At 35.4% G+C, this 25023-nt stretch overlaps 2 protein-coding genes and 2 pseudogenes across 2 annotated transcripts; 3 read left to right on the top strand and 1 right to left on the bottom strand.

Moving 5' to 3' along the window:
* The first annotated feature begins 7327 nt into the window (after positions 1–7327).
* LOC122317910 (glycine-rich cell wall structural protein-like) lies at positions 7328–8760 on the top strand. Its single transcript, XM_043134993.1, has 3 exons — positions 7328–7507; positions 7592–7843; positions 7880–8760. The coding sequence occupies exons 1-3, from the start codon at positions 7378–7380 to the stop codon at positions 8626–8628; spliced, it is 1131 nt and encodes a 376-aa protein (XP_042990927.1). The 5' UTR covers positions 7328–7377; the 3' UTR covers positions 8629–8760.
* A 549-nt stretch (positions 8761–9309) lies between these two features.
* Positions 9310–21331, bottom strand: LOC122297059 (annotated as a pseudogene).
* Positions 15475–16476, top strand: LOC122317918 (glycine-rich cell wall structural protein-like). Its single transcript, XM_043135002.1, has one exon. It carries the CDS (start codon positions 15543–15545, stop codon positions 16353–16355), a length of 813 nt encoding a protein of 270 aa, XP_042990936.1. The 5' UTR covers positions 15475–15542; the 3' UTR covers positions 16356–16476.
* Positions 21332–23192: 1861 nt separating the features above from the next.
* Positions 23193–24697, top strand: LOC122302613 (annotated as a pseudogene).
* Positions 24698–25023: the final 326 nt, after the last annotated feature.

Raw genomic sequence — 25023 nt, 5'->3', positions numbered from 1 at the left:
TAAACCTACTTTTTATTTACAGTTTATATACAACTATGTAAAAAATTAATATTGTTTTAAATTTTAATTTGGTTTTATCGATGCTTTGTGGTGTTTAAATATTATATAAAAATATAATATTTTTATATCTAAAATTATTTATAAATTATAAATAAGTCGGTGATGTACCATTATTTTTTTTTTAAAAAAGTTTCTTATGTTTACCAACAAACATATTGAATCTTGGATCTGAGTATTGCCTTAAAAGGTATCCATTTAAAAAGAAATGTATTTACTTAAATATGTTTGGCCAATTCTTTTCTGGTTGAGGTATTATTATGCATTTTACAAAGTAACGTTTGGAAAAATGTTTAAAGAAAAAATTAATTTTTGCTTGAGTTATGAACATTACAATAGCTTGGTAATAACTCAACTTGTTTTTTATCGTCTATTGAGCGAGAAATTTGAAGTTAGAAAATGAGCGAGAATTTATATAAATATAAATTTTTTTAATTTTATAAATTTCATAATTGGAACTAACATCTTATTTAATAAGAATTTTACGAAAAAAATAACAATTTTAACTAAAAACATTGAGAACATTCCTCCTTTACAAGAAATATAAAAAAAATTAAAATATCTATTATAAAGGTGATAGCAAATATTATACTGAGATCGAAATAAATTTTCATTTTACAATGTAAATTAAATAAATTTCAAATATTTACATATACCCGTTTAAATAGATTTAATTTTTATTTCTTGTATAGGAAAAAATGTTCTAAATATTTAAAGTTTAAGTGCTATTACGTAAAACTCCTAAATTATAAATTAATGAAAACAATTTTAAAAATATACTAATAGCATAAAATATAAATTTATTTAGCTCAATATAAATTTTTTCAAATAAGATTAATAACTGATTTCTCAGAATATTTTTGGAACAAATTATATATGCACACCGACGCATTACGGGAACACTTAACGCATAGAATGGCTTCGTCCGAATAAATATAAGTGGTTCCTCTTTTTGGCAATCTTGCAGCAATAGAAATTTTATGAATTACATAATAATTAATATTGCGAAAAGATTTATACGGTTTTAACATAATGACACTTCGTTTTGTAAATAAAATAACATGTTCAATTTAACACGGAAATGGGAAAAACATTAAGAACAGTTTTGAAAAGAAAATTTTAAAAGCCGAAACTATACTATTGATCAGTTTAATAGAATTAGACTTTACTTTCAAAATAAAGTAGATTGGTTTAGTTATTTGCAGAAAGATATAAGACGTTAAACCATTAATTGAAGTAAATAAACAGTAGTAAAAGAGGTTCGTGTAATATGTGCAAATTTATTGTACTTAATTTGAACATTTTAAAAAAGGCAACTCATGAACAATACTCAAACAGGTTAGCTTAAAACGTGTAAATTCATTGTGGTCCATTCGATTATTATTTTAAAAAACAAGGAACGTATATTTCTAAGCTTTCATTTTAGTATCAAATACAGATAAAAAAAATGGAAATGTTAATAACCAGCATTGGTTTAAAAAAGCCACACTCCAACTTCAAAATAATTTACAGTCTTTTATCTCTTCAGAGAAAAAGAGAGTAAAATCGGAAGAGATCAAAAGAAAGTAAAATCGCATAAAACCATTCCCTGTACTTGAGTGTTTCAGAACGTTTTTTTGGCACATTTGTTTTGACGTAGTACAAAATGAAGTACCTTGTGAAGTATTTTTCTAAAGACTACTAAAATGGTTTCTTTCAAGTTGAAACAAAATTATGATAACTCAGAATAAAGAAACAATTGTCATTACATACTATTTTTCATAAAATGTAATAAAAACCAAGATTACAGACAGAATATAATTTTAAAAATACATATGAAGAAATCCAATGCCAAAACGTGAAAGAAAAGAAAAATAAATTTTTTACAAATGGCAGAACAGCTAAAACAGTAAAAGAATTATATCTAATATGTATAGATATAATTACACTATATAACTAAAAAAAAGAAGCAAAGATACAACAGTTACTACAATTAGTGAAGGGGGCTTTTCAACTATATACATCCGTACTTCAGCTTATCAATAAAACCAAACAAAAAAGAACATTTATTATATTTACAGAATTCGGTAAAAACAAATAAAAATTATATACAATATTTATAAAAAGTATAATACCGAAGGAAAAAAACCTTCACAAAAGTTTGTATATATTATGCATGCAAAATGTCATGCATAAATGGCCAAAAACTGAACCATTACAAAATCCAAGGAGCTAGCAGAATTAGTCAACTTCTTTAAAAACAGCTACTGAACTTACAATGTCAGAAAATAAAAGTATACAAACTCTAAATATTACAAATCGCAAATAACAACCAATATAAGAATAAATGAAATTTATTATGAATTAACTTGAATCTATAATGCAATTCTTCACTTTCAAACAAATCAACAAACATTTATAGATAGCCAAAATTATAACTATAAGACACAAACCTTCAAGAAACTGATCAGCAAAACAAGAAATCCAGATTCCCTGCAGCAAATATGAACAAATTAGAAATGTTAAACGGACACCAGAAAGACTAGAAAGAAAGAAAGCAAAAAAAGAAAAAACTACCATCAGGCAACAGAAGACATATGCTTATTGAACACAAAAAAAAGTGCCCAAAATTTCAATCAGCAAAATTCCAACAATCGTATACCTAAATTTGAAATGACAAATCAACAAAGCGAAGTTAAAAACCGACCGTAAAAAAATATCACTAAACAAGACAAAAAAGCCATGGTCTTAGAGGGTAAAATCGAAAAACAACAAAACACAAAAAATCCCGTCATCTCAGAAAGATAAAATGAAAATAACACAATGAAAAGACCAAAAGATCCCATGGTCTCAGAGGGTAAAATCAGAAAACAACAAAACAAAAAAAATCCCATCGTCTCAGAAAGATAAAATCAAAATAACACAATGAAAAGACCAAAAGATTCCGTGGTCTCAAAGGGTAAAACCAGAAAACAACAAAACACAAAAAATGCCGAAATTCCAAGAATATGCCCTAGATGTGACAACACAAAAAGTGCCAACACTTAAAACTGAAGTGGAAATTAAATATAACCTCAAATAAATCAAGAAAATTCATCCACAGAACATACAACCAACAGTTTAATAGAACATAAAAAGAATATAAATATACATGAACAGATAAATATAACTGCAAAAATATAAAGAATATAACTTCCTAGATATAAACAACATAAAAACAAATGAAAAGAAGATATAACAATCATTAAAGAAATAATAGAACCTCACAAACAATTTAAGAAATAACTTTGAACGAGAAAAAGGTGAACTTCTGAACTGAAGAGAAAAATTGATTTTAAAACCAAAAGAAGTTCGGCAGAAAGAGGAGAAAGGATGGCAGTAAATGATAGAAATGAAAGTTATAAATGAAGTTATAAATATATAGACCTCTATAAGTGTTAAAAAGGGACAAGTAATAAAAGATGAAATAAAGAAGAAATGACTTTTGGAGAGAGAGAACAGACAGTTTATTATAAATTAATCAGAGTTTTCAATTACCAATACAGACAAATCCTTCAGAAGGAGGTAAATCTCAAAAAACTAAAAAAAAATCTCTGACACGCCTAAAAATTAAAAAGTAAATACAGCTGCATCACTTTACCCCATATTGAAACTATAACAGTAAATTAACAAAGAAATATGACCAAACAGTTTGATTCCGTTCACATCAAATTGAAGATTGAACAAACAGGCCAAAAACACACTAAAGTAACGAAATGAAACATGAACAGGACACTGACTGGAAAGATAAAGGAGGAAGTTAAAGTGAAACATAAGCACGACAGAAGAATAAAACAATTAATGAAATGATAAAAAAAAATCTCTGACAAAACAATTAATGAAAGGATAAAAAAAAAATCTCTGACACAACAATTGAACCGTAAACACAGTTGCCATCCCATCAACATTGGACACGCATACATATATAAGTAGAGATATATTCAGCTAAACAAAATGACCATAAAGCCCCAACCAACAATGACAATAAAACCCCAAACACACGGAGATACACAAGAACAACATAAAAGGGCAAAAAAGACAAATTGTATAAAACACAAGATTTTAAAACGGAAAGGAAAGTTACTATAGATCAGCCTAGCTAATACATCCTCCCTTATATATAAGTAGAAGTAGAAGCCCAGATATACATATGTGTAAGTATAGATAGATATAGGTTAATTTTTACTAATATCAAATCCATCCTTCATCACAGGATAAAAAACCCAAAAAATATGTAAATAAACTTGTATAAGTATATATATAGACAGATATATGTTAATTTTTAATAATATCAAAAAAAACTTTGGCATAAAACACAAAAATAAAAACAAAAAAGTAAACTTTAATTTAATACAGTAATTCAAAAAGATAAGTATAGGCACATATATGTTAAGTTTAAACAAATATTAAAATTGCAGAAAAAATGAAAATATCAAACCCACCATTCGCCACGAATAAAAAGCCGAAAAAATATGTAAACTCTAAAGCAACATCAAAATACAACAACAAAAAGAAAATGCATTATTGATCACCGGATCAAAACCCAGCAAAAATGCAAATGACATCATTGACGACGGCATTAAAATCCAACTATAATACAACATAAAAAATAATATACATCATTGACCACGGCATGAACAAGAACAAACAGAAAACCACTACAAACAGAAACCGAAAGAGTAGCAAAAAGAATTTTGGCATAAAAATCCAAAATAAAAATAAATACAAACAGAGAAACAAACGGTAGCAAAAAGAACTTTTCTTCGTCTTGTAAACAGTAGCAAAACACAAATAATCAGAACCAAAAATGCACAGCCAACAACGAAATAAACAAAGCCAAAGTAAAAATACAAAATGTAAAAACTAACAGAAGATGAAACAAAGGAGAGATACACGAAAGAGAGAACGGAAAATCCAAACAGAAACACAAAGAGCACAAAAAAATTTCTCTTCTTCATTTTGGCATGCTTCGACAAATCACAAACAATGATAGGGAAAACCACTTTAAAAAACCACTAACAAACCGCCGGACAAGATGCATCTGAAAACCCAGAAACCGTTTAAAAAATTTATTTTTTTCGCTTCTGTAACATTTGAAAAAACCACAAAGAAACCATCGGAAAAGATCCATCTGAAAAGCCAGAAACCACAACAACAAACATCAAAGAAACGACCGAAGAAGATGAAATAAACAAATGAAAATGAACAAACGGCTCGAAAGCAACACCCAAAAATGATTTTTTCCTTCCCAAAAACCATAAACAAACGTTCGGACAACAACCATAAAAAAACTCAGAAAATGCAACACCCAAAATTGATTTTTTTCCCTCCTCGAACGTTCCCAAAAACCATAAACAAACGGTCGGAGAACATCCATCAATAAACCCAGTCGGAGAAGATGAAACAGAAGTGAGAAACAAACAGACAATCGAAAAACCCATACCAAACGAACCGAAAACAACACCAAAAGAAACACACCCATAACCAAACCCAAAAACCCAGAAAACCCAAAGCAACCAAACGAAAACCAACCAGAAAACCCAAAGCAAAACCCAAATGGAGAAGATGAAACAGACGTAAAAAACGATGAGACAACCGAAAAACCCAAACCAAACGAACCGAAAACAACACCAAAACAAACACACCCATAACCAAACCCAAAAACCCAGAAAACCCAAAAGAACCTAATGAAAACCAACCCAGAAAACCCAAAGCAACCGAACGCATATCAACAACAAAATAAACACACCCAAAACCCATAAGACGAAAGAACAAACATCAAACAACCGCCGGAGAAGAAGAAACAGAGAACTAAAAAACCCAAATAAACTGAAGGGACAGAGAAGAGAGCCGGACGATCGAAATGATGCAAATCGGCATAGAAAACCCAAAAACCCAAATGAACCGGAGGGACGAACGAGAGAGACGAATGGACAACCAGACAGACAAACGGGCGAAATGATCAAAATCAGTACAAAACTGACATTTACTCAGCCGTGTGAAATGACCATAAAGCCCCAACCTATAATGACAATAAAACCCCAAACACACGGAAAATACGGGCACACACAAGAACAATATAAAAGGGCAAAAAAGACAAATCGTATAAAACACAAAATTAAAAAATGGAAAAGAAAGTTACTGTACTATACTGTAACTAATACATCCTCACTTATATATAAGTAGAGATATATATTAATTGCATTTTATGGAATGCTGTAATATTGAGCTAATTTATAATCCTCTTGCATGTGGCAGGTTGGGGGACCAACATATTTAAACATCGATTGAGAAAAAGGGCCAGCTATATATGATTATGTCACTCCGAATCGAGTGATTAAGGCCATCCATCGTTATGATCAGGTAGCTATAGATCATCACGCGCATAAAGGTTGAGTTATTGCGTATCAATACTATTGTTTTTATATTCAAAATTTAAATTGACATGATTTTCATTAAAATCTGACTTTATAATCCAACACGTTAGATAGATGCACGTATTGATATATAAAATCATTTACAACCAGATTTTTACTATATATAATAATCTTTAATTAATGAAAAAATGTACATAGACGATATTTTTATACATGACTCATGACTGCATGCATGTCCCTACATCAATTAATAGATCCAAAGTAGGAAATAATTAATATTTTGTTCAAATTAATTTATTGTACGTTCATGTTAAACCTACATCTATTAACAATTACAAGAGTATATAAACGATCATGTAGATATAATTAGTACTCTCATCTAAGTTCATATGCTTTTTGCTAAATTAATTAATATATCATGATCACAACTTCTTTAATTAAGAAGTAAACATATAATAAATTTAGAGTATAGACATGTGAAATTAATGAGGTCGACAATGTCTATTTTTCTCGTTCTAAATTATAAAACTCAAATAAAATTATAAAATCTGAATCCATATTCATTTGAGACGAGAAATAACATATATACTACCTCATGATTAGAGATATGTAATTTAGAAAAGGAGTGACGGCGGATTACTGTAGAGTAGTACTTCAGAATTTGTTGGTAGGAGGGGCAGCCATTATGATTTCACCGGCCATTTAGTACTCCTTTTCAACACGAGTTGAATTTTTCGCCATCTGATCACTAAGAGCAGTCCACAACCTCACGCTGTCATGCACGTAACAGCTAGTACTACACGCCTCAACTACATTCATTAATGTTTTGCCTGAATCCTTGCACTATAAAATGCACTGCTACCCTATCTGCCAATTATAACACCCTTTCTTCACATTTATTTCTCTCCATTGATTTTGCCAAAAGATGGGGAAGCTTTCCAAGTACCGTGGTGTTTTTTGTGTGATGTTGGTATTGTTGGTGATAGGATTGGCGGAATGTCGGAAAATTGAGGAAGATACATTTTCTGATGGCATAGGAGGTGGTTTGGGTGGTGGTGGTGGTGGTGGTGGCGGCTTTGGGGGTGGAAAAGGTGGTGGTGTTGGAGGAGGGATTGGTGGTGGAAAAGGTGGTGGTATAGGAGGTGGAGGTGGAAAAGGTGGCGGTTTTGGAGGTGGAGTAGGAGGTGGAGGCGGTGCTGGAGGAGGGATAGGAGGTGGAGGCGATGCAGGTGGTGGCATTGGAGGAGGGATTGGAGGTGGAAGTGGTGTAGGAGGAGGGATTGGAGGTGGAGGTGGGAAAGGTAGTGGCATTGGAGGTGGGAAAGGTGGTGGAGTAGGAGGTGGAGGCGGTGCAGGTGGTGGCATTGGAGGTGGGAAAGGTGGTGGAGGTGGTGTTGGAGGTGGGATTGGAGGTGGAGGTGGGAAAGGTGGTGGAGTAGGAGGTGGAGGCGGTGCAGGTGGTGGCATTGGAGGTGGGAAAGGTGGTGGAGGTGGTGTTGGAGGAGGGATTGGAGGTGGAGGTGGGAAAGGTGGTGGAGGTGGTGTAGGAGGAGGGATTGGAGGTGGAGGTGGGAAAGGTGGTGGAGTAGGAGGTGGAGGCGGTGCAGGTGGTGGCATTGGAGGTGGGAAAGGTGGTGGAGGTGGTGTTGGAGGTGGGAAAGGTGGTGGCATTGGAGGTGGGAAAGGTGGTGGAGTAGGAGGTGGAGGCGGTGCAGGTGGTGGCATTGGAGGTGGGAAAGGTGGTGGAGGTGGTGTTGGAGGAGGGATTGGAGGTGGAGGTGGGAAAGGTGGTGGCATTGGAGGTGGGAAAGGTGGTGGAGTAGGAGGTGGAGGTGGTGCCGGAGGAGGAATTGGAGGTGGAGGCGGTACTGGTGGTGGCTTTGGAGGTGGAAAAGGTGGTGGTGTTGGAAGTGGTGCAGGTGGTGGCGTAGGAGGTGGCGGTGGTGCTGGAGGAGGCATTGGAGGTGGAGGTGGAGGCGGTGCTGGAGGAGGGATTGGTGGTGGAAGTGGTGTAGGAGGTGGCTTCGGAGGTGGAAAAGGTGGTGGTGTAGGAGGTGGAGGTGCGGGTGGGGGCTTTGGGGGTGGTAAAGGTGGGGGAGTAGGAGTAGGAGGTGGTGCCGGTGGTGGTTTTGGCGGCGGCGGCGGCGGTGGAGGGGGAATTGGTGGCAGTTTTTAAATATTGATCCGAAAACTTACAAGGATCGTAGTTGCAATGTAATATGATGCCATGTTCATGCATGGATGTATACTAATATTATCTAATTAGAAAGTCGAATAAATCGAGCTAGGCTACTACTTTATGCAAAAATGTGATCTTCCAGTTCATACAATCATATCTAGCAACTTAATTTCTTTTAGGTACGCCATGATGATTACAAATGGGAAAAATTAAAACAAACCAACTTAGTAGAACTATGCGGGCTATGACATAACGTGTTACGTATGTACGTATCCAATGCCACGAAAAAAAATTTTAAGGTTTCAAGGCAGCGTATAGAACCAGAAGAAACACATATACATAGACGTATTACTGAATTTTGAATTAAAAATGTTACGATACATTACTGAACTCGCATTGCACAATATGATATGATTCGGCAGCTAGAGCCCCAGCTGGGTGCTACCTTGATTCCCCAAATTAGCTTAAAACTGTATGTAGGCTAAAAGGTCGATCTCATGATTTCGAGCAAACTTTGATGATTAAGATCGGAAGAATGCCTAATATCACATGACTCATATAACCCAAAGATATTTCTTGATATCAGAGTCTGATCTGCTTAGCACGCATGTCATGATAATGATTTATTAGCCGCGCAACAATTTTGCTTTTTTCTACTCGTTATAGTTCTGGTGGACTTCATAGCCAAACTGGAAGCCATTTCTAGCCATCAATGTAATCTATAGATAGGAAAGGAGTAACCTCTTCGTCGCTGAGTTGTTTCGACCACGAAGAACGCTGTTCTGAGTCTGCTCCTAGTCCATGGCACTTATACGCCGCGTGGTATAGATTCCTGTTTTTAATTTTAATGCACAATGTCATGAGTATAATCGGTAAACCTGTATATATATTCATATATAAATATATATATATTTATATGAAATTATATATATTGTCGAGGCTGGCTTTCTTACTCTGTATATAATTGTGTGTTGATGCATTTATTTTTCCAGATGCAGAATGCCAATAATATAGTATATATGGTAGCATCACGGTGGCTCATTCCGTCCATAATATATGTGAAAAGTAAATAAAATGCACGAAATGTAACCAGAAAGAGAACAGTCATTTATGTCCACGTGTTTTAGAGAGAAGAGATCTACCATATATGCTGATCCACGCGTTTTAGAGAGAAAATTTGGAAAAGTGTGCCGTGATTGTGTTCGATCGTGTATTCGATATGGAAAAGTATTCGGAGGAGCCTGTTTGCGAGTAGGGGTGTAAAAAAAATTTGAAAAACTGGAAAATTAGATCGGATTAAATCGGATCGGATTGGTTGTGCTGGTTTTGGACCGGTCCGGTCCGGAACCGGTTTTTATAACTAGGAAACCGGCCGGTTCCGGTCTGGTTCCGATTCCACTTAATAGTGGACCGGACCGGACCGATTTTGTTTATATATATATATATATATTAATATTATATATAATATGTTTTATGTTATATAGACTTTTTATATAAAATAATATAAATTATAATTATATATAAGATAATGGACTTATAATTTATAAAATAAATGTTTAATCTTGAACATAAAAATTTAATTCATCATATGCTTTTAATATATAATATTATAAATATATATTATTAATAACATTTTATTATAAGAAGTAAGAACTAAGAAAAAAAAATTACTCAAATAGTCAAATATTATTACTAAATTTTGAAATAATCACTAATACTAAATAGTCAAATATTATGACTTAATACTAAATACTAATAGTCTAATATTATATTACTAATTTACTATTAATATTATACTTTCAGTCTATGTATAAACTATAATAAACTAATACTAAAGTTTAAACTACTATACTAATTTTATTAACTAAATCACTACACTAAATAATCACATATAAAATAATCACTATAGTCTATTAATAATATAGTTATAATAATCACTAATATTTATAATCATACTAATAGTCTAATATAGACTTATAGACTTATAGTATTAATACTATATTGCATTGTTATATTCTTTAATTTATTATGTATAACCATGTAGTCTATTATATATATATATATATAGTCTATTATATTAATACAATTTAAATTGTATGACCTGATACTAAATACTAATAATCTAAAACTATATTACTATTAGTATTATACTTTAAGTCTATGTATAATTTTATAATCATATATAAAATAATGATATAATAACACTAATACTAAATTAATATACTAATACTATCAATATAGTCTATCAGTAATATAGTTATAATAAAACAAACTCACTATAACAATTAACAAATATTAATATCATTATATGGTAGTTATAATCATTATAATGAATACTAATATTTATAATGATACTAATAGTCTAATATAGACTAAGTTATACTCATACTGATATAGTTATACTAAATCACCAATTCACCATAAGGTCCATAACTAATACTAATATATAGCTATACTAATAGTTTACCATTAATACTATTATATTGTCTAATATATTATATAACTATAACTAATACTAATATAGTAATATATATACTAATACTAATAGTCTAATATAGACTTATAGTATTAAATATTAATACTAATAGTTTATTATACATATATATATACTAATACTAATAGTCATTAATAATTATATTCTTTAATGTATAACTATATAGTCTATATATAGACTTATATGTAGTAGTAACACTAATACTATAATAGTCTTAGTTATTGTTTTATATTTAATAATATAATTGTTATAGTGTTTTTAATTGTCTTGTATTTATTTTATTGTACCATTTTTATTTTATTGGACCCTCTATTTTTTTACTGGGCTTATTTTGGCCATTTAAGTGTGTTTTTTCTCTGTTTTGGGCCTAGCCCATTCACTGCCACTACAGCCCAGCCCGAGAACTCCACTTAACTATACGGTGCGTTTTGTGAAAATTAGGTTTACAGAACAATTTTTTTTTTCCTTCTCTCCTCATTCGGTCCCGTGCCTCTCCCTTCCCTCATACTTGTTGCCCTGCGCCGACTCCCAATCTCCTCTCTCTAGTCTCTTCTTCTTCTTCTTCTTCCATTCTTCTTCTTGAATCTTCACTCTTCAGACTTCGGTTTCTTCCTCTCCTCACAGTCACTGTCGTGCCTCACTGCCCTGGTGCATCTCGGTGGGTCTTCCACGCACAGCCCTCGTCGACGCCGTGAACCTCCCCTCACGTAGCCCCTCTCACGGACCCATGGTAATTTTTAGGATGTTTCTCTTTCATTTCACTTATCTAAGTTATTTAAAATTATTTTGAAACAATGAGACTTGCTAGTACTATGAATCTGAAATTTAGGATTTCTGTGTTATTAGGATTGTTTTCTGTTGAATCCGAAATTTTGGATTTGTGTTATTAGGATTGTTGAATCCAAAATTTAGGATTTTTGGATATAAATTATAATTATATATAAGATAATGGACTTATAATTTATAAAATAAATGTTTAATCTTGAACATAAAAATTTAATTCATCATATACTTTTAATATATAATATTATAAATATATATATTATAAGTTCAAATCCTGGGGTAGGTGAAGGTGATTTTGGATCAATGGGATCATATATCCGTTTAAAAGTTCAGATGCGGTTGGAGTCGGAAAACTCTTTGGAGAGTAAATCTGAATTGGAGAGGTATTTAATTGAAAAATGTGAAAAGAGTGATCCAAAATTTGACTTGTTGAATTGGTGGAAGGTTAACAGCATTAGATACCCCGTGCTTTCAAAAGTTGCGCGGGATGTTCTTGCAGTTCCAATATCTACAGTGGCTTCTGAGTCGGCTTTTAGCACAGCAGGTCGAGTACTTGATCCTTTCCGCAGTAGCCTATCTCCACTTATGGTTGAAGCCCTTATCTATACACAAAATTGGCTTCGCTCATCTTCTACCCCGTTAAACATTCGCACTTTAATGGATGATGTTGAGGAGTTTGAGAAATTTGATACAGGTATGTAGCATCATTCACCTTTTATTTAAGTGTTTTTAAAATGTTTATCATATTAGTAATTTGTTTTCATTATTATGCTTTATTTTTTCCTTTTTGTGTAGAGCTTATGGAAGACTTTGGGAGTTCTTCAAGACCCACTTCTTTAGTTGGAGATGATTAAATTTAAGGTAGGACAACTTGTATATTTTATTTTCTTAAAGTTTTATTTATTTATTTAATGTAATTACTAACTTTTTATTGAAATTAACTACTTGATTTATTTTAATACAATTGCAAGGTTTGTTGAATGGACTATTGGATTTGGTGGCTACGTGCATAGCTATTATTATTAGCTATTTGTTCTAGTTGTAAGGTTTTTTTATTGGATGTTCTTGTAAGTTGACCTTCTAATTTAGATTTGTAATTTAGACTTGTAATTTGTTAGACTTTTTTATTTGTATTTTAGACTTTTGGTATTTGGATTTGTAATTTGTTAGACCTTTGGACTTGTAATTTAGACATTTGGAATTTGGACTTGTAATTTATTGGACTTTTGGACTTGTAATTTTGGACTTATTTTATTTCATAGCAGAATTTTTTTTTTATTGTAGATTTTATTTTCTTGTAGCAGTTTTATTTAAAGGCTTATAAGCTTAGAACATATTTTTTTCACACTAGATTTCATATTTCAGTTTTTGTGTAGTAACAGTTTTTTATATAGTAGAATTTTGTTTAGATAGCATATTAACAATTTATAAGGCAGATTTTTCGTAACAGATTTTTTTTACATAACAGATTTTTTTTATATAGCAGATTTTTTATAGCAGATTTTTAAAACAGAATTTTTAAATCAGTTTTTTTTTTTTTAAAACAGAATTTTTTAATGACAAATTTATATTTTATTAAAACCGAAAAATCGGATCAAACCGGACCGAAAACCGGTAAAACCAGAATACCGGTTTATAAGAAAAATAGGTGCTTAATCGGTTTTGAAAAATACAAAACCGGTACCTACCGGTTCGGTCCTATATTTGTCTAAACCGGACCAAACCGGACCGGTTACACCCCTATTTGGGAGCAGCCCCTGCATACCTTAAGTATCATAATGTAAAATGATCAAAAACATCCCCACAACAAAACCTCTCCCTCTCTCTACCCCGTGTGTCGCCTAAGTCTCTCCTGCCCCCGCCCCTCCTCTACCCCCACCCCCATCACCTGGCATCGGCATCCTCTCCCCCACCCCCATCCGGCGTCGGCATCCTCTCCCGCACCCCCACCCGACGTCCATCTAAGCCAAATGAGAGATGCGATGGAGAGACCCATTTTGGGTTGTGAGATGCGATGGAGAGGGAGGATAGAGTTGCCGTGACTTGGGTTCGATGGTAGGGGTTGCTGGGAGGTCGTGGGGCTCGGTGGTGGTGGCTGGGCTGGCGTACGGCGGCGGCATGGTGGCTAAATTCATGTAAGACCCATTTCGGGAGAGGAGAGGGGGGGCTGCGCGTGGGGGCTGCCGTGGACGGTCGAAGGTGATTGGAGGGTCGCCGGTGTGAGGGAGAGCCGGTGAGGTGGTCGGTGGCGCTGCAGGTGGCGCACGGCGGGGTTGGGTGAGTTGAGAGAAGGAATCGGGTAGGGGGAGGAATAAACAACGTCGGCTGTGTTTTAAAAAATATATATATTTTACATATAAGGTGTGTAAGTGTGCAGCTGCTACAGTTGTTGTTCCGTAGAACAACTCATTCGATATTGGTACTATCGAAGTACCCAAGATTATAGCGATTGATCTTGCTAAAATAACCATGTTGTCAGTTGGGATATTGTAATTTGTGGAATGCAACTGAAATTTATTTAAACTTGTACACTAATAATTATATTAGGAAATAATTTAATTTCTTTTTGCCTGAAGGTACACTAATATATATATATATATATATATTAATTGCATTATGTCACTCCAAATCGAGTGATTAAGGCCATCCATCGTTATAATCACGTGGCTATAGATCATCACGTGCATAAAAGTTGGGCTACTGCGTACCATGCATCAAAGTTGGGCTACTGCGTAGTAGTGTAACTAGTTTTATATTTAAAATTTAAATTGATATTATTGTTATTAAAATTTAATTTTTTAATAAATTCCGTTAAATGTGTGCGTATATTAATACATAAAATTATTTATAATTAGATTTTTTCTAAATATAATAATCCTTAATTAATGGAGATATGTACATAGACGACATTTTTATACATGATTGCATGCATGTCCCTACATCAATTAATAGATCAAAAGTAGGAAATAATTAATATTTTGTTCAATTTAATTTATTAATGTACGTTCATGTTAAACCTACATCAATTAATAATTACAAGAGTATATAAATGATCATGTAGATATAATAAGTACCCTCATCTAAATTCATATGCTTTTTGCTAAATTAATTAATATATCATGATCACAACTTCCTTAAGATGAAAACATATAATAAATTTAGAGATATAGACATATGAAATTAATGAGGTCGACAATGTCTATTTTTCTCGTTCTAAATTCTAAAATTCAAATAAAATTATAAAATCCGAATCCATATTCAGTAGAGACGAGAAAAACATATATATACTACCTCGTGAAAATTAGAGACAAATTTAGAAAATGAGCGACGGTGGAGTACTGTAGAGTAGTACTTTGGAATTAGTTGGTAGGAGGGGCTGCCATTATGATTTCACCAGCCATTTAGTACTCCTTTTCAACACGAGTTGAATTTTTCGCCATCTGATCACTAAATGAGGTCTTAGCATTCCACAACCTCATGCTGTCATGCACGCAACAGCTAGTACTACTACGCCTCAACTACATCCATTAATGTTTTACCTGAATCCTTGCACTATAAAAAGCACTGCTACTCTATCTGCCAATTATAACGCCCTTTCTTCACATTTATTTCTCTCCATTGATTTTGCCAAAAGATGGGCAAGCTTTCCAAGTACCGTGGTGTTTTTTGTGTGATGTTGGTATTGTTGGTGATAGGATTGGCGGAAAGTCGGAAAATTGAGAAAGATACATTTTCTGATGGCATTGGAGGTGGTTTGGGTGGTGGTGGTGGTGGTGGAGGCCTTGGAGGTGGAGGTGGAAAAGGTGGTGGCTTTGGAGGTGGAGTAGGAGGTGGCGGTGGTGCCGGAGGAGGGATTGGAGGTGGAGGTGGCGTAGGAGGAGGCGGTGGAGTAGGAGGCGGAGCAGGTGGTGGAGTAGGAGGTGGTGCCGGAGGAGGGGTTGGAGGTGGTGCGGGTGGTGGAGTAGGAGGTGGAGGTGGTGCCGGAGGAGGGATTGGAGGTGGAGCAGGTGGTGGCATTGGAGGTGGGAAAGGTGGTGGAGTAGGAGGTGGTGGTGGTGCCGGAGGAGGAATTGGTGGTGGAGGCGGTGCTGGTGGTGGTTTTGGAGGTGGAAAAGGTGGTGGTGTTGGAGGAGGGATTGGTGGTGGAAGTGGTGCAGGTGGTGGCGTAGGAGGTGGCGGTGGTGCTGGAGGAGGCATTGGAGGTGGAGGCGGTGCAGGTGGTGGTGCTGGAGGAGGGATTGGAGGTGGAAGTGGTGTAGGCGGGGGCTTTGGAGGTGGAAAAGGTGGTGGTATAGGAGGTGGTGGTGGTGCAGGTGGAGGCGCGGGTGGTGGCTTTGGGGGCGGTACAGGTGGGGGAGTAGGAGTAGGTGGTGGAGCAGGAGGTGGTGCCGGTGGTGGTTTTGGCGGCGGTGGCGGTGCTGGAGGGGGAATTGGTGGGGGTTTTTAAATATTGATCCCAAAATTTATAAGGATCTTAGTTGCAATGTAATGTGATGCCATGTTCATGCATGGATATATACTAATATTATCCAATTAGAAAGTCGAATAAATCGAGGCTACTACTTGATTCAAAAATGTGATCCTCCAGTTCATGCAATCATATCTTGCAACTTAATTTCTTTTAGGTACACCATAATGATTATAAATGGGAAAAATTAAATTAAACAAACCAACTTAGTAGAACTATGCGGGCTATGACATAACGTGTTACGTACGTACGTATCCAATACCATAAAAAAAAGTTTTTAAGGTTTCAAGGCAGCGTATAGAACCAGAAGAAACCCATATACATGGATATATTGCTGAATTTTAAATTAGAAATGTTACGATACATTACTGCACTCGCATTACAGAATATGATATGATTCGGCAGCTAGAGGCCCAGCTGGGTGCTACCTTGATTCACCAAATTAGCTTAAAACTGTATGTAGTCTGAAAGGTCGATCTCATGATTTCGAACAAACTTCGATGATTAAGATCGGAAGAACGCCTAATATCACATGAATCATATAATTCAAAGATATTTCTTGATATCAGAGTCTGATCTGTTTAGCACGCATGTCGTGATGATGATTTATTAGCCGCACAACAATTTTTCATTTTTCTACTCGTTGTAGTTCTCGTGAACTTTATTAAAGTCTCTGCTTTTCACTACGTAATTCATTGTATTAGAAAATAATGTCTGTCACTGTACAAGACTCAGAACCTTATTTATACATTTTATATTTCATTAAGGTACTTTATACAATTAAAGAATAAAATAAACATACACTACACGTGTAAAGAATATAAATAATGTTACTAGTGGATTTAGGCTCAACAAGGTTATTAGGTCCTCCAAGAAACAATGATGAGGTTTGAGGATCAAACAACATTGTGATGTTTGAGTAATTTTACTGACTGACAGAAGATTGAAAGTAAAACTAGGTACACATAAAAAATTGGTGAGAATAAGAGAGGAACTTAAGGCAACATCACCAATATGTATAACCTGAGCAAAAGTACCATTAGGCAACTTGATAGAATGAGAGACAATAACAGGCTTGCTGGTATAGAAACGAGGAGAATGAACCATGTGGTCTGATGCACCACTGTCAATTATCCAAGAATTCGAGTGAAATGAATCAACAGAGGCACAAACAGAATTAGACTTACCTAAAAAATTGGGAATTAAAGCCATGTTTACTGACACTGATTTTGAGTAAGGCTAGTAATTGTTGACACTGATCCGCAGTAAGTGACAAGGAAGACAAATCAGTGTTTTGAACAGCATTGACAGTAGCATTAACACCTTTAGTCTTATCTCGAAATTTATAGTTAGGAGGATATTCATGGATTTTGTAGCACTCGTCAACTGTATGGCCAGAAATGCCACAGTGACTACAAGTGACCTTGCTACGTATAGAAAGTTTAAAATTCCTAACTACAAGGTCCGGCTTAGCAACTAAAGCAACAGACTCAACAGATACAAAAGGAGTATGCCTCTGACTAAGAAGCTTTTGGCGTTCTTCTTGTATAACAAGACTAAAAGCTTTGTTAATAGATGGAAGAGGTTCCATCATTAAAATATGACCTCTCACGGCATCAAATACATCAGTAAGCCCCATGAGAAATGTCATCACATAACTCTGGTGATGATATGTAGCAAAGGTCTTGGATGAATTACATGTACATCCTCGACAGATGCACACTAGTAGAGGTTGACAATTCAACATTTCATCCCAAAGCACCTTCAATTCAGTGAAGTAAGTACTTACATCGCTTTGATTCTTTCGTAGGGCAGAGATGGCAGTCTGTAACTCAAAAACACGAGGTCCGTTCCCTTGAGAAAATCGCTCCTTCAATTCGAGCCACATCGCACGAGAAGTATCAATATAAATGACACTTCGAGCAATTTTAGGAGATAAGGAATTTAGAAGCCAGGAGAGGACAATAGTGTCGCATTTGCTCCATGAAGAAATAGAAAATCAGTTTGAGCAGGAAGATAAAGAGATCCATCAATAAAAGCTAACTTGTTTCTCGCCTTCAAAGAGAGAAACGTAGATCGGCTCCAGGAATGGTAGTTGCTGGTCTGGAGTTTCTCACTGATGAGGAGCACACTAGGATGATCTACAGTCATTAGATAGAAAGGACTGCGAGGATCGGCTTCTACATTGAGAACGGGAGGGGAAGAGAGGATGAATCGGTTTCAGGCATGATTCTAGGGTTTATGATTTAGGCAAAATCGAAATCAAAGAAACGAAATCAAAATCAAAGGCTCTGGAAATGTGAGATGGAATCGAAATCAAATTCACACAAAGAAACGAAATCAGAAGCCAAACAAAAATAATCGAACGAAATCAAGAAATGGATTCGCGTAGGAAGGACGTGAGAAATAGAGGAAATCGTAGAAAGGAAGATTGGAAGTACGAAAGGGAAAGTAAGACTGGAAGTACGGAAGGGAAAGTAAGGGTAATTGCGGAAAAAAAATCACTGATACCATATTAAACTCTCTGCTTTCCACTGCACGTAATCCATTGTATTAGAAAATAATGTCTGTCATTGTACAAGACTCAGAGCCCTATTTATACATTTTATATTTCACTAAGGTACTCTATACAATTAAAGAATAAAATAAACATACACTACATGTGTAAAGAATGTAAATAATTAACGTTACAATCTAATATTCATAGCCTAACTGTAAGCCATTTCTCGCCATCAATGTAATCTATAGATAGGAAAGGAGTAACCTCTTCCTCGCTGAGTTGTTTCGACCACGAAGAGTGTTCTGAGTCTGCTCCTGGTCCATGGCACTTATACCCGCGTGGTATAGATTCCTGTTTTAAATTTTAATGCACAATGTCATGAGTATAATCGAAAAACCTGTATATATATATATGTATTTGTAAGTATATATATATTGTCGAGGCTGTTTTTCTTACTCTGTATTGCCGTCATAACTCCAATTAGTCCAGCCATGAGGTACAATGTCTTTGAGAGGTATGTCTTTGCAAAAATTACTCTGGAATAGGCACCTATCGCTCTCCCCAAATACACACCACCAACACCATGAACCTTTCCTTTGACAAACACAACCCACTATTCTCGCTTTCACTTCCCTGTTTTGAGCTGTGACGGATCCATGAATCATCACCCTCTTGTCTGCAATAACAAAGATCTCACAGCTCTGCATGTATATATAAACAATAGTAACGATTATTAGATCAGTCCAAAATTTATGATGAATGGTGGAAAAAGAGATAGAAGAGAGGGAATTTAATTGATTGATTACATGGAAGACGGATCTGCCACGGCCAAAGATGAAGTCGATTGAGCCTTGGATGTAACAGTTATCGTAATAATGCCTTCCTTTATAATCAAAGAGAGTGCTATGTGTACTGTAGAATGCGCAGTGGTAAAATGCTAGTTTGTTTGCAGCAACAAATGCTGCCACTGATTGATTCTGTGATGTATAAGCAACCCCAGTGGGAGCCTCATTCTGCATTGTTGAAGACCCAAAAAAAAAAAAAAAAAAAAGAAGAGGAGAAAAAGGGTTGATGGAAAACATTAAAAGGCAAGTACTTTAAGGTTGATCATTGCCAGGAGAAAAACAGAGAGACACAAATTTTGAGGTTGATATTCATAAACTATGTTGATCCTTTGAGTGGAGCACTGATCCAGGCTTTGTTTTCGAAAATACTTTCGCTCAAACTCCAAATCCAAACTTGAAGAAATAAGGTTCAAAACTGAAAAGGTCTGTATACTAATCATTTCTCCTTTCATTTGTAAGAAATTTCTATATACGTGTACACAATCTAAAATAAAGCATTTTGTATATTTAGCAATGAAGTTAACAAACGAATCAAAAGCATTGGATCAGACCGTACGTCAACTTATTTATGGTGTCTCATGATCATGGCATTAGAAAGTGGATTCTTTGTTTTTCTAGCTTTTAACCCTTGCGGACGGACAAACCTTGCAGAAGAAACCCTTAAATTATTTCCAATGATTGCGTTAGTCAAGCTCGTTTTTCTTCTTTGTATATATCAAGGGAATCAGCATATATACTAGCTAGACGTTGTTGGGTACTGTAATTTCTAGGCAGAAAAAAATAGAATAGAGGGACTTAAATGTCGCGGAGGAAACCCTTTGGTCTCGGGCCGGGCATTAGATTCTCACCAATATTTGCTTTGCTTATGATCAAGCTCTTTTTTTTTGTACGTATTGCTTTCAAAGATATTGCAGATTAAGTGATGAGATGAAACGATTTGATCTTCCAAATAGCCCCTAAATGTTTAAGAATATTCAGTTAAATCATATAAAATTAAGAAAAGAAAAAAGATATATATGGAACGTTAACTTAAATAATGTACCTTGAAGCTAATCCCGAAGGCAATGAAGTGGGGCGCTTCGACCTTAAAAGTTGCAGACTCCACGTTGTCAGAAGAGCTTTGGGCCCATACAATAGCTGATCTTCCTTTCCCATTTCCTCTCAGGAATATATAGGGCTTGCTTTTTGGTACGTGCACCTTTACTCTGCCATGCAGTACGTCAAAAAGAAACAACAATGTTATCAGTAAATAATTAAGCTCCTATCATGACTAGATCGCATGCATGGATGCATGGCGCGCGTTAGATCATTAGACATGAATTCACGTAGAGAGATATATCACCTGGCCTGTAAACCCCCTTCCTAATATGGATGATAACCCACTGAGAGTTGGCTGCCTGGACGGATTTGAAGTCCCCATTGCCATTAATATCGACCTTAATCGTGCGGTTGATGCCAATCTTTTGTGTCAATAAAGGAGAGTCAATGACTGTCTGGGCGTCCAAGCCATTGACATGATGCAGAAAAGAGATGGAGAAGACGAAAATGACTGCAATGGCAATGTGAATTGCTTTATGGAGAGTCGACGCAGGAAAAGAAGATGCAGACATTTTTTTTGGGGGGGGGGGGGGGGGTTGGGGAGGGGGAGGTGGTGCAGTACTTCTGGTGAATAAGCGGTTGGAGGTTTATGTGATTCAAAATCTTGAAAGGAAAAATCTAGTTACAAGTATAATTATGTACTAATATGCATGTGTATCAATCTAATGTGATTGGTCAAAAAGTAAATTTTATTGAAAACAGTATTAATTTAAATTTTAAATGTGAAGGAATCAGTATTGGTATGCAGATTAGTGTACGACTTTGTTTGTACGTAGCAAAACTCATCTTGAAAAGGGCATGCAGTGAGAGGTACTCCTTAAGCGAAGAGGCTTTTGTTCATTTTTGGGGTGTGGTTGTTGGAAGGTAGGAATTGGGTGTCAAAAAATAGGAAGAGACCTGTGTCCAATGGACGGATACAATTAGGCTGAGCCTGCCTTTTCTTTGGAGCCAACTTGGATCAGTTGACTTCCAATTTAGGTTGGCCAGCACCTTTCGGAACATAATTTTTTGAAAATAATCTATTTACAAGCTATGTTTTGATACACATTAGCTAGTGATATGGAAGATATATATTTATATCTATATATATAAAAAGATAAGCTACATCCACTAATAAATAGAGTTTTGACTTTTTTTTATGACCAGATTTTATAATAAGTGGTATATATGTTGATACATCGAACTTGCAAGTAACATAGTTCTAATCTTTTGTGCCTCCAAGCTGTTTGAGATAATGTGAAATTGGCCAATTGCCTTGGGGATCTTATTTCCTATTAGATGAAATATCACATTTGCTCATAAAAATTACAAAGGAAAAAGAAAAGGCTCGGTCAGTGGCATGCACAAAGAAAGAAGAAGAAAGAAAGAGTGACACTTTGATATGCTCCAAAATGCGACCAAGAAAGAGTGACACTGATACAATTGAAAACTATATGGTTGATAGGTAGCAGTCATTGTCAAACCCAGAACCAATTCTCTTAATTACACCTTTTGGCTTTACTAAACTTTATTCGTATCGAGAAGTTCTCGAGAGCAGGGAGCAATAACAACTGAATCCAAAATAGAAATGAGTGGGTATACAATAGACATGGATGGAATCAAAGGAAACTAAATGCAGAAAATTGACCTGTGTGAATGCAGAGAAACCATACTCTGAGTCACCTTCACACTCTACAAGAATCCTCACCAGAAATGTGAGCTTTTTATCACAATTCATCACTATAATTTTCCCAACCAAAACCAAAAAAAGATGTAGGTGAACTATAAGTGGTATCTCATAGGCATGAGCCTGGGGTTGTAATCCTAATCTTGCAGTGCAAAGTTATTAGTGGTGACAGGGGTTATTGCCTTCCATCAGTGTGTTCCTCTATTAGCAGTAACAATTTACCGCTAAAATATTCAAGTGAGTAGATGAAAACATTGTAGCTGGCATTTAAATGTTTGCATGTTCAATCCAGAAGAAGCTTGGCTCTAGAATTACAATTTCTTAAAGGAATCAAGAATATAACTTACATCACCACCATGACATGAAACATAGAGCCAAAGTAAAACTGTGAAAACTTTAACCTCTTGCTTTTAAGTACAAACGTTACCATCCCCTCAGTAAATGTTTACTTTGTGAACCGAAGGGAAAAAACCTGCTGTGAAATTATAGTGTTAATCAGTCTCTGAGTCTCTGGTTTCTATTATTCTGACAGCTACCTGTTTCTAAATTATAACATGCTTGTTACCATAATTCATTACTCATCCAAGCAGGTAAAAGTGTTTAATAATATGGGGAAAATTATTTCTTTACTAGGACCAAAAAGACCTCTGATTTGCTTAGTGATACTGTGGTGATCCTCTGTTTATAAATAGCGCAAATCTGAATTTGAGTTCCTAAATAATATGGATCTGAAAACCATGGTTTTAGTGATCACTATGTTTGTATTCAGAATAGGGGTTGAAGGGGGGGTCTCAGGTACAACTTTTATGAGAATTCATGCCCACAACTTGAAAACATTGTTAGAGCTGGCCTACTTCCAATCTTTCTCGCTGATCCCACCTTACCTGCTTCTTTGTTGAGGCTAATGTTCCATGACTGCCAAGTTCAGCTCTCTCTCTATCTCTCTCTCTCTCTCTCTCTCTCTCTCTCTCACACACACACACACACACACACACACACTGAGTAACACACAAAAGTACCTAAGCCTTTACCTTGTTAAGATGCTTTGCTCCTTCATAATAACAGGGCTGCGACGCTTCCATTCTTGTTGATCCTGTTGAGGATCGAAACGTGACATCAGAGATGGCTTCAGAGAAAAACTTTGGCATTCGAAGGAGGGAGATAATCAGCATGCAGAAAACCATGGTTGAAGCAGCCTGCCCGAAACAAGTTTCTTGTGCTGATATACTTGTACTGGCTGCCCGTGAGGCAGTTGCTATATCTGGAGGGCCACAAATAAAGATTCCATTGGGACGTAGGGATTCCTCTGTTCCTCAAAGCTATGAACTTGCCGATGCTTTGATCCCTCCTTCAACTGCTGGAGTTGACAACATGCTTCATATTTTTACCAGTAAAGGGATGACCACTAAAGAATCAGTAGCCATTATGGGTATTTCACGAAATCATTCTTTCATAGGCCCATATAATATACATCCACAACATGCACATGCATGCGTTTGTACTCGGGTTCACACGCAATTAACTATACGTTCTCACTTCTCAGTATACTTTAGCATGACTTTAAATTTTGCAGGCGCACATAATCTAGGAGTTACACATTGTTTAAACATTCTGAAACGTCTGTACGATCATGAAGGTGACAAGGATCAAGGAATGGAACCCAGATTTGAAGCATTCTTGAAGTTAAATTGTCCTACAGGATCTTTAACCTCGAACTTGAGTTTTGTTCTTAACGATCCAACCACCTTAATATTTGATAACCAGTATTACATGAATGCAATGGAAGGCCGTGGCTTACTGAGAATTGATGCTGAAATGGTAATGAATACTCGAACGGCTCGAATCATGGAACGTTTTGCCACTGATCAGGATGCTTTCTTCCGTGCATTTTCTACTGCCTTTGTGAAGCTGTCCACTTCAGGTGTTCTAATTGAGGATCAAGGTGTTATTAGAAAGAGTTGTAACGTAATAGATTGAGAGGTGTTAATTTGAGCTGCTAGCTAGATATCATGGCAGTTTAGAATTTTCTATCATATTATCCCATTATCAGCCTTTTTCAGTACTTAATTGATGCAGTGTACTCGTATGTGTTTCAAAAATTATATGGTTTCAACAAGCTGACCAATTTTAAGGTCATGACCACAACTATATTCTTCGGCTGGCTCCTAATGAAGTGTTGTCTCAAATCTCAAGATCACTTGGAGTCTTGGACCCTGTCTGTCTCTTAAAATGTCTACTGTATGCATGTTTTTTACATATATATCCATGTCTTTTCTGCGAGGTTGTTTCTGAGCTTTCAGCAAGACTTAAGTATAAAGATCATTAGGTAATAGGAGATAGCTAGGGTCCCAATATATCACTTGTCATTTTTGGAACTGGTTTTTCAATCCAAGGCTCTGTTTGATCTCACATATAGTCTCAGCACATCTCATTTTATTTCATCTCAACATTTAAATACTTCTCAATTTAAATTTTTAATTTTTTTTATCTAATTATTATAACTTTTTTAAATTTTCAAACAAAACACATAAAATAATT

This window comes from Carya illinoinensis, chromosome 1 (genome assembly GCF_018687715.1).
Source record: "Carya illinoinensis cultivar Pawnee chromosome 1, C.illinoinensisPawnee_v1, whole genome shotgun sequence".
NCBI classification, from domain to species: Eukaryota; Viridiplantae; Streptophyta; class Magnoliopsida; order Fagales; family Juglandaceae; genus Carya; species Carya illinoinensis.
Note: the sequence above shows the minus strand (reverse complement) of the source record. Positions and strands in the feature narration are given on the sequence as shown.

Coding starts and splice junctions, on each gene's coding strand:
- LOC122317910 (XM_043134993.1), top strand. CDS start 7,378: ATGGGGAAGCTTTCCAAGTACCGTGGTGTTTTTTGTGTGATGTTGGTA. Junction 7,508..7,591: donor AGGAGGTGGTTTGGGTGGTG/GTGGTGGTGGTG, acceptor GTGGTGGTATAG/GAGGTGGAGGTGGAAAAGGT. Junction 7,844..7,879: donor TGGGAAAGGTGGTGGAGGTG/GTGTTGGAGGTG, acceptor GAGGTGGGAAAG/GTGGTGGAGTAGGAGGTGGA.
- LOC122317918 (XM_043135002.1), top strand. CDS start 15,543: ATGGGCAAGCTTTCCAAGTACCGTGGTGTTTTTTGTGTGATGTTGGTA.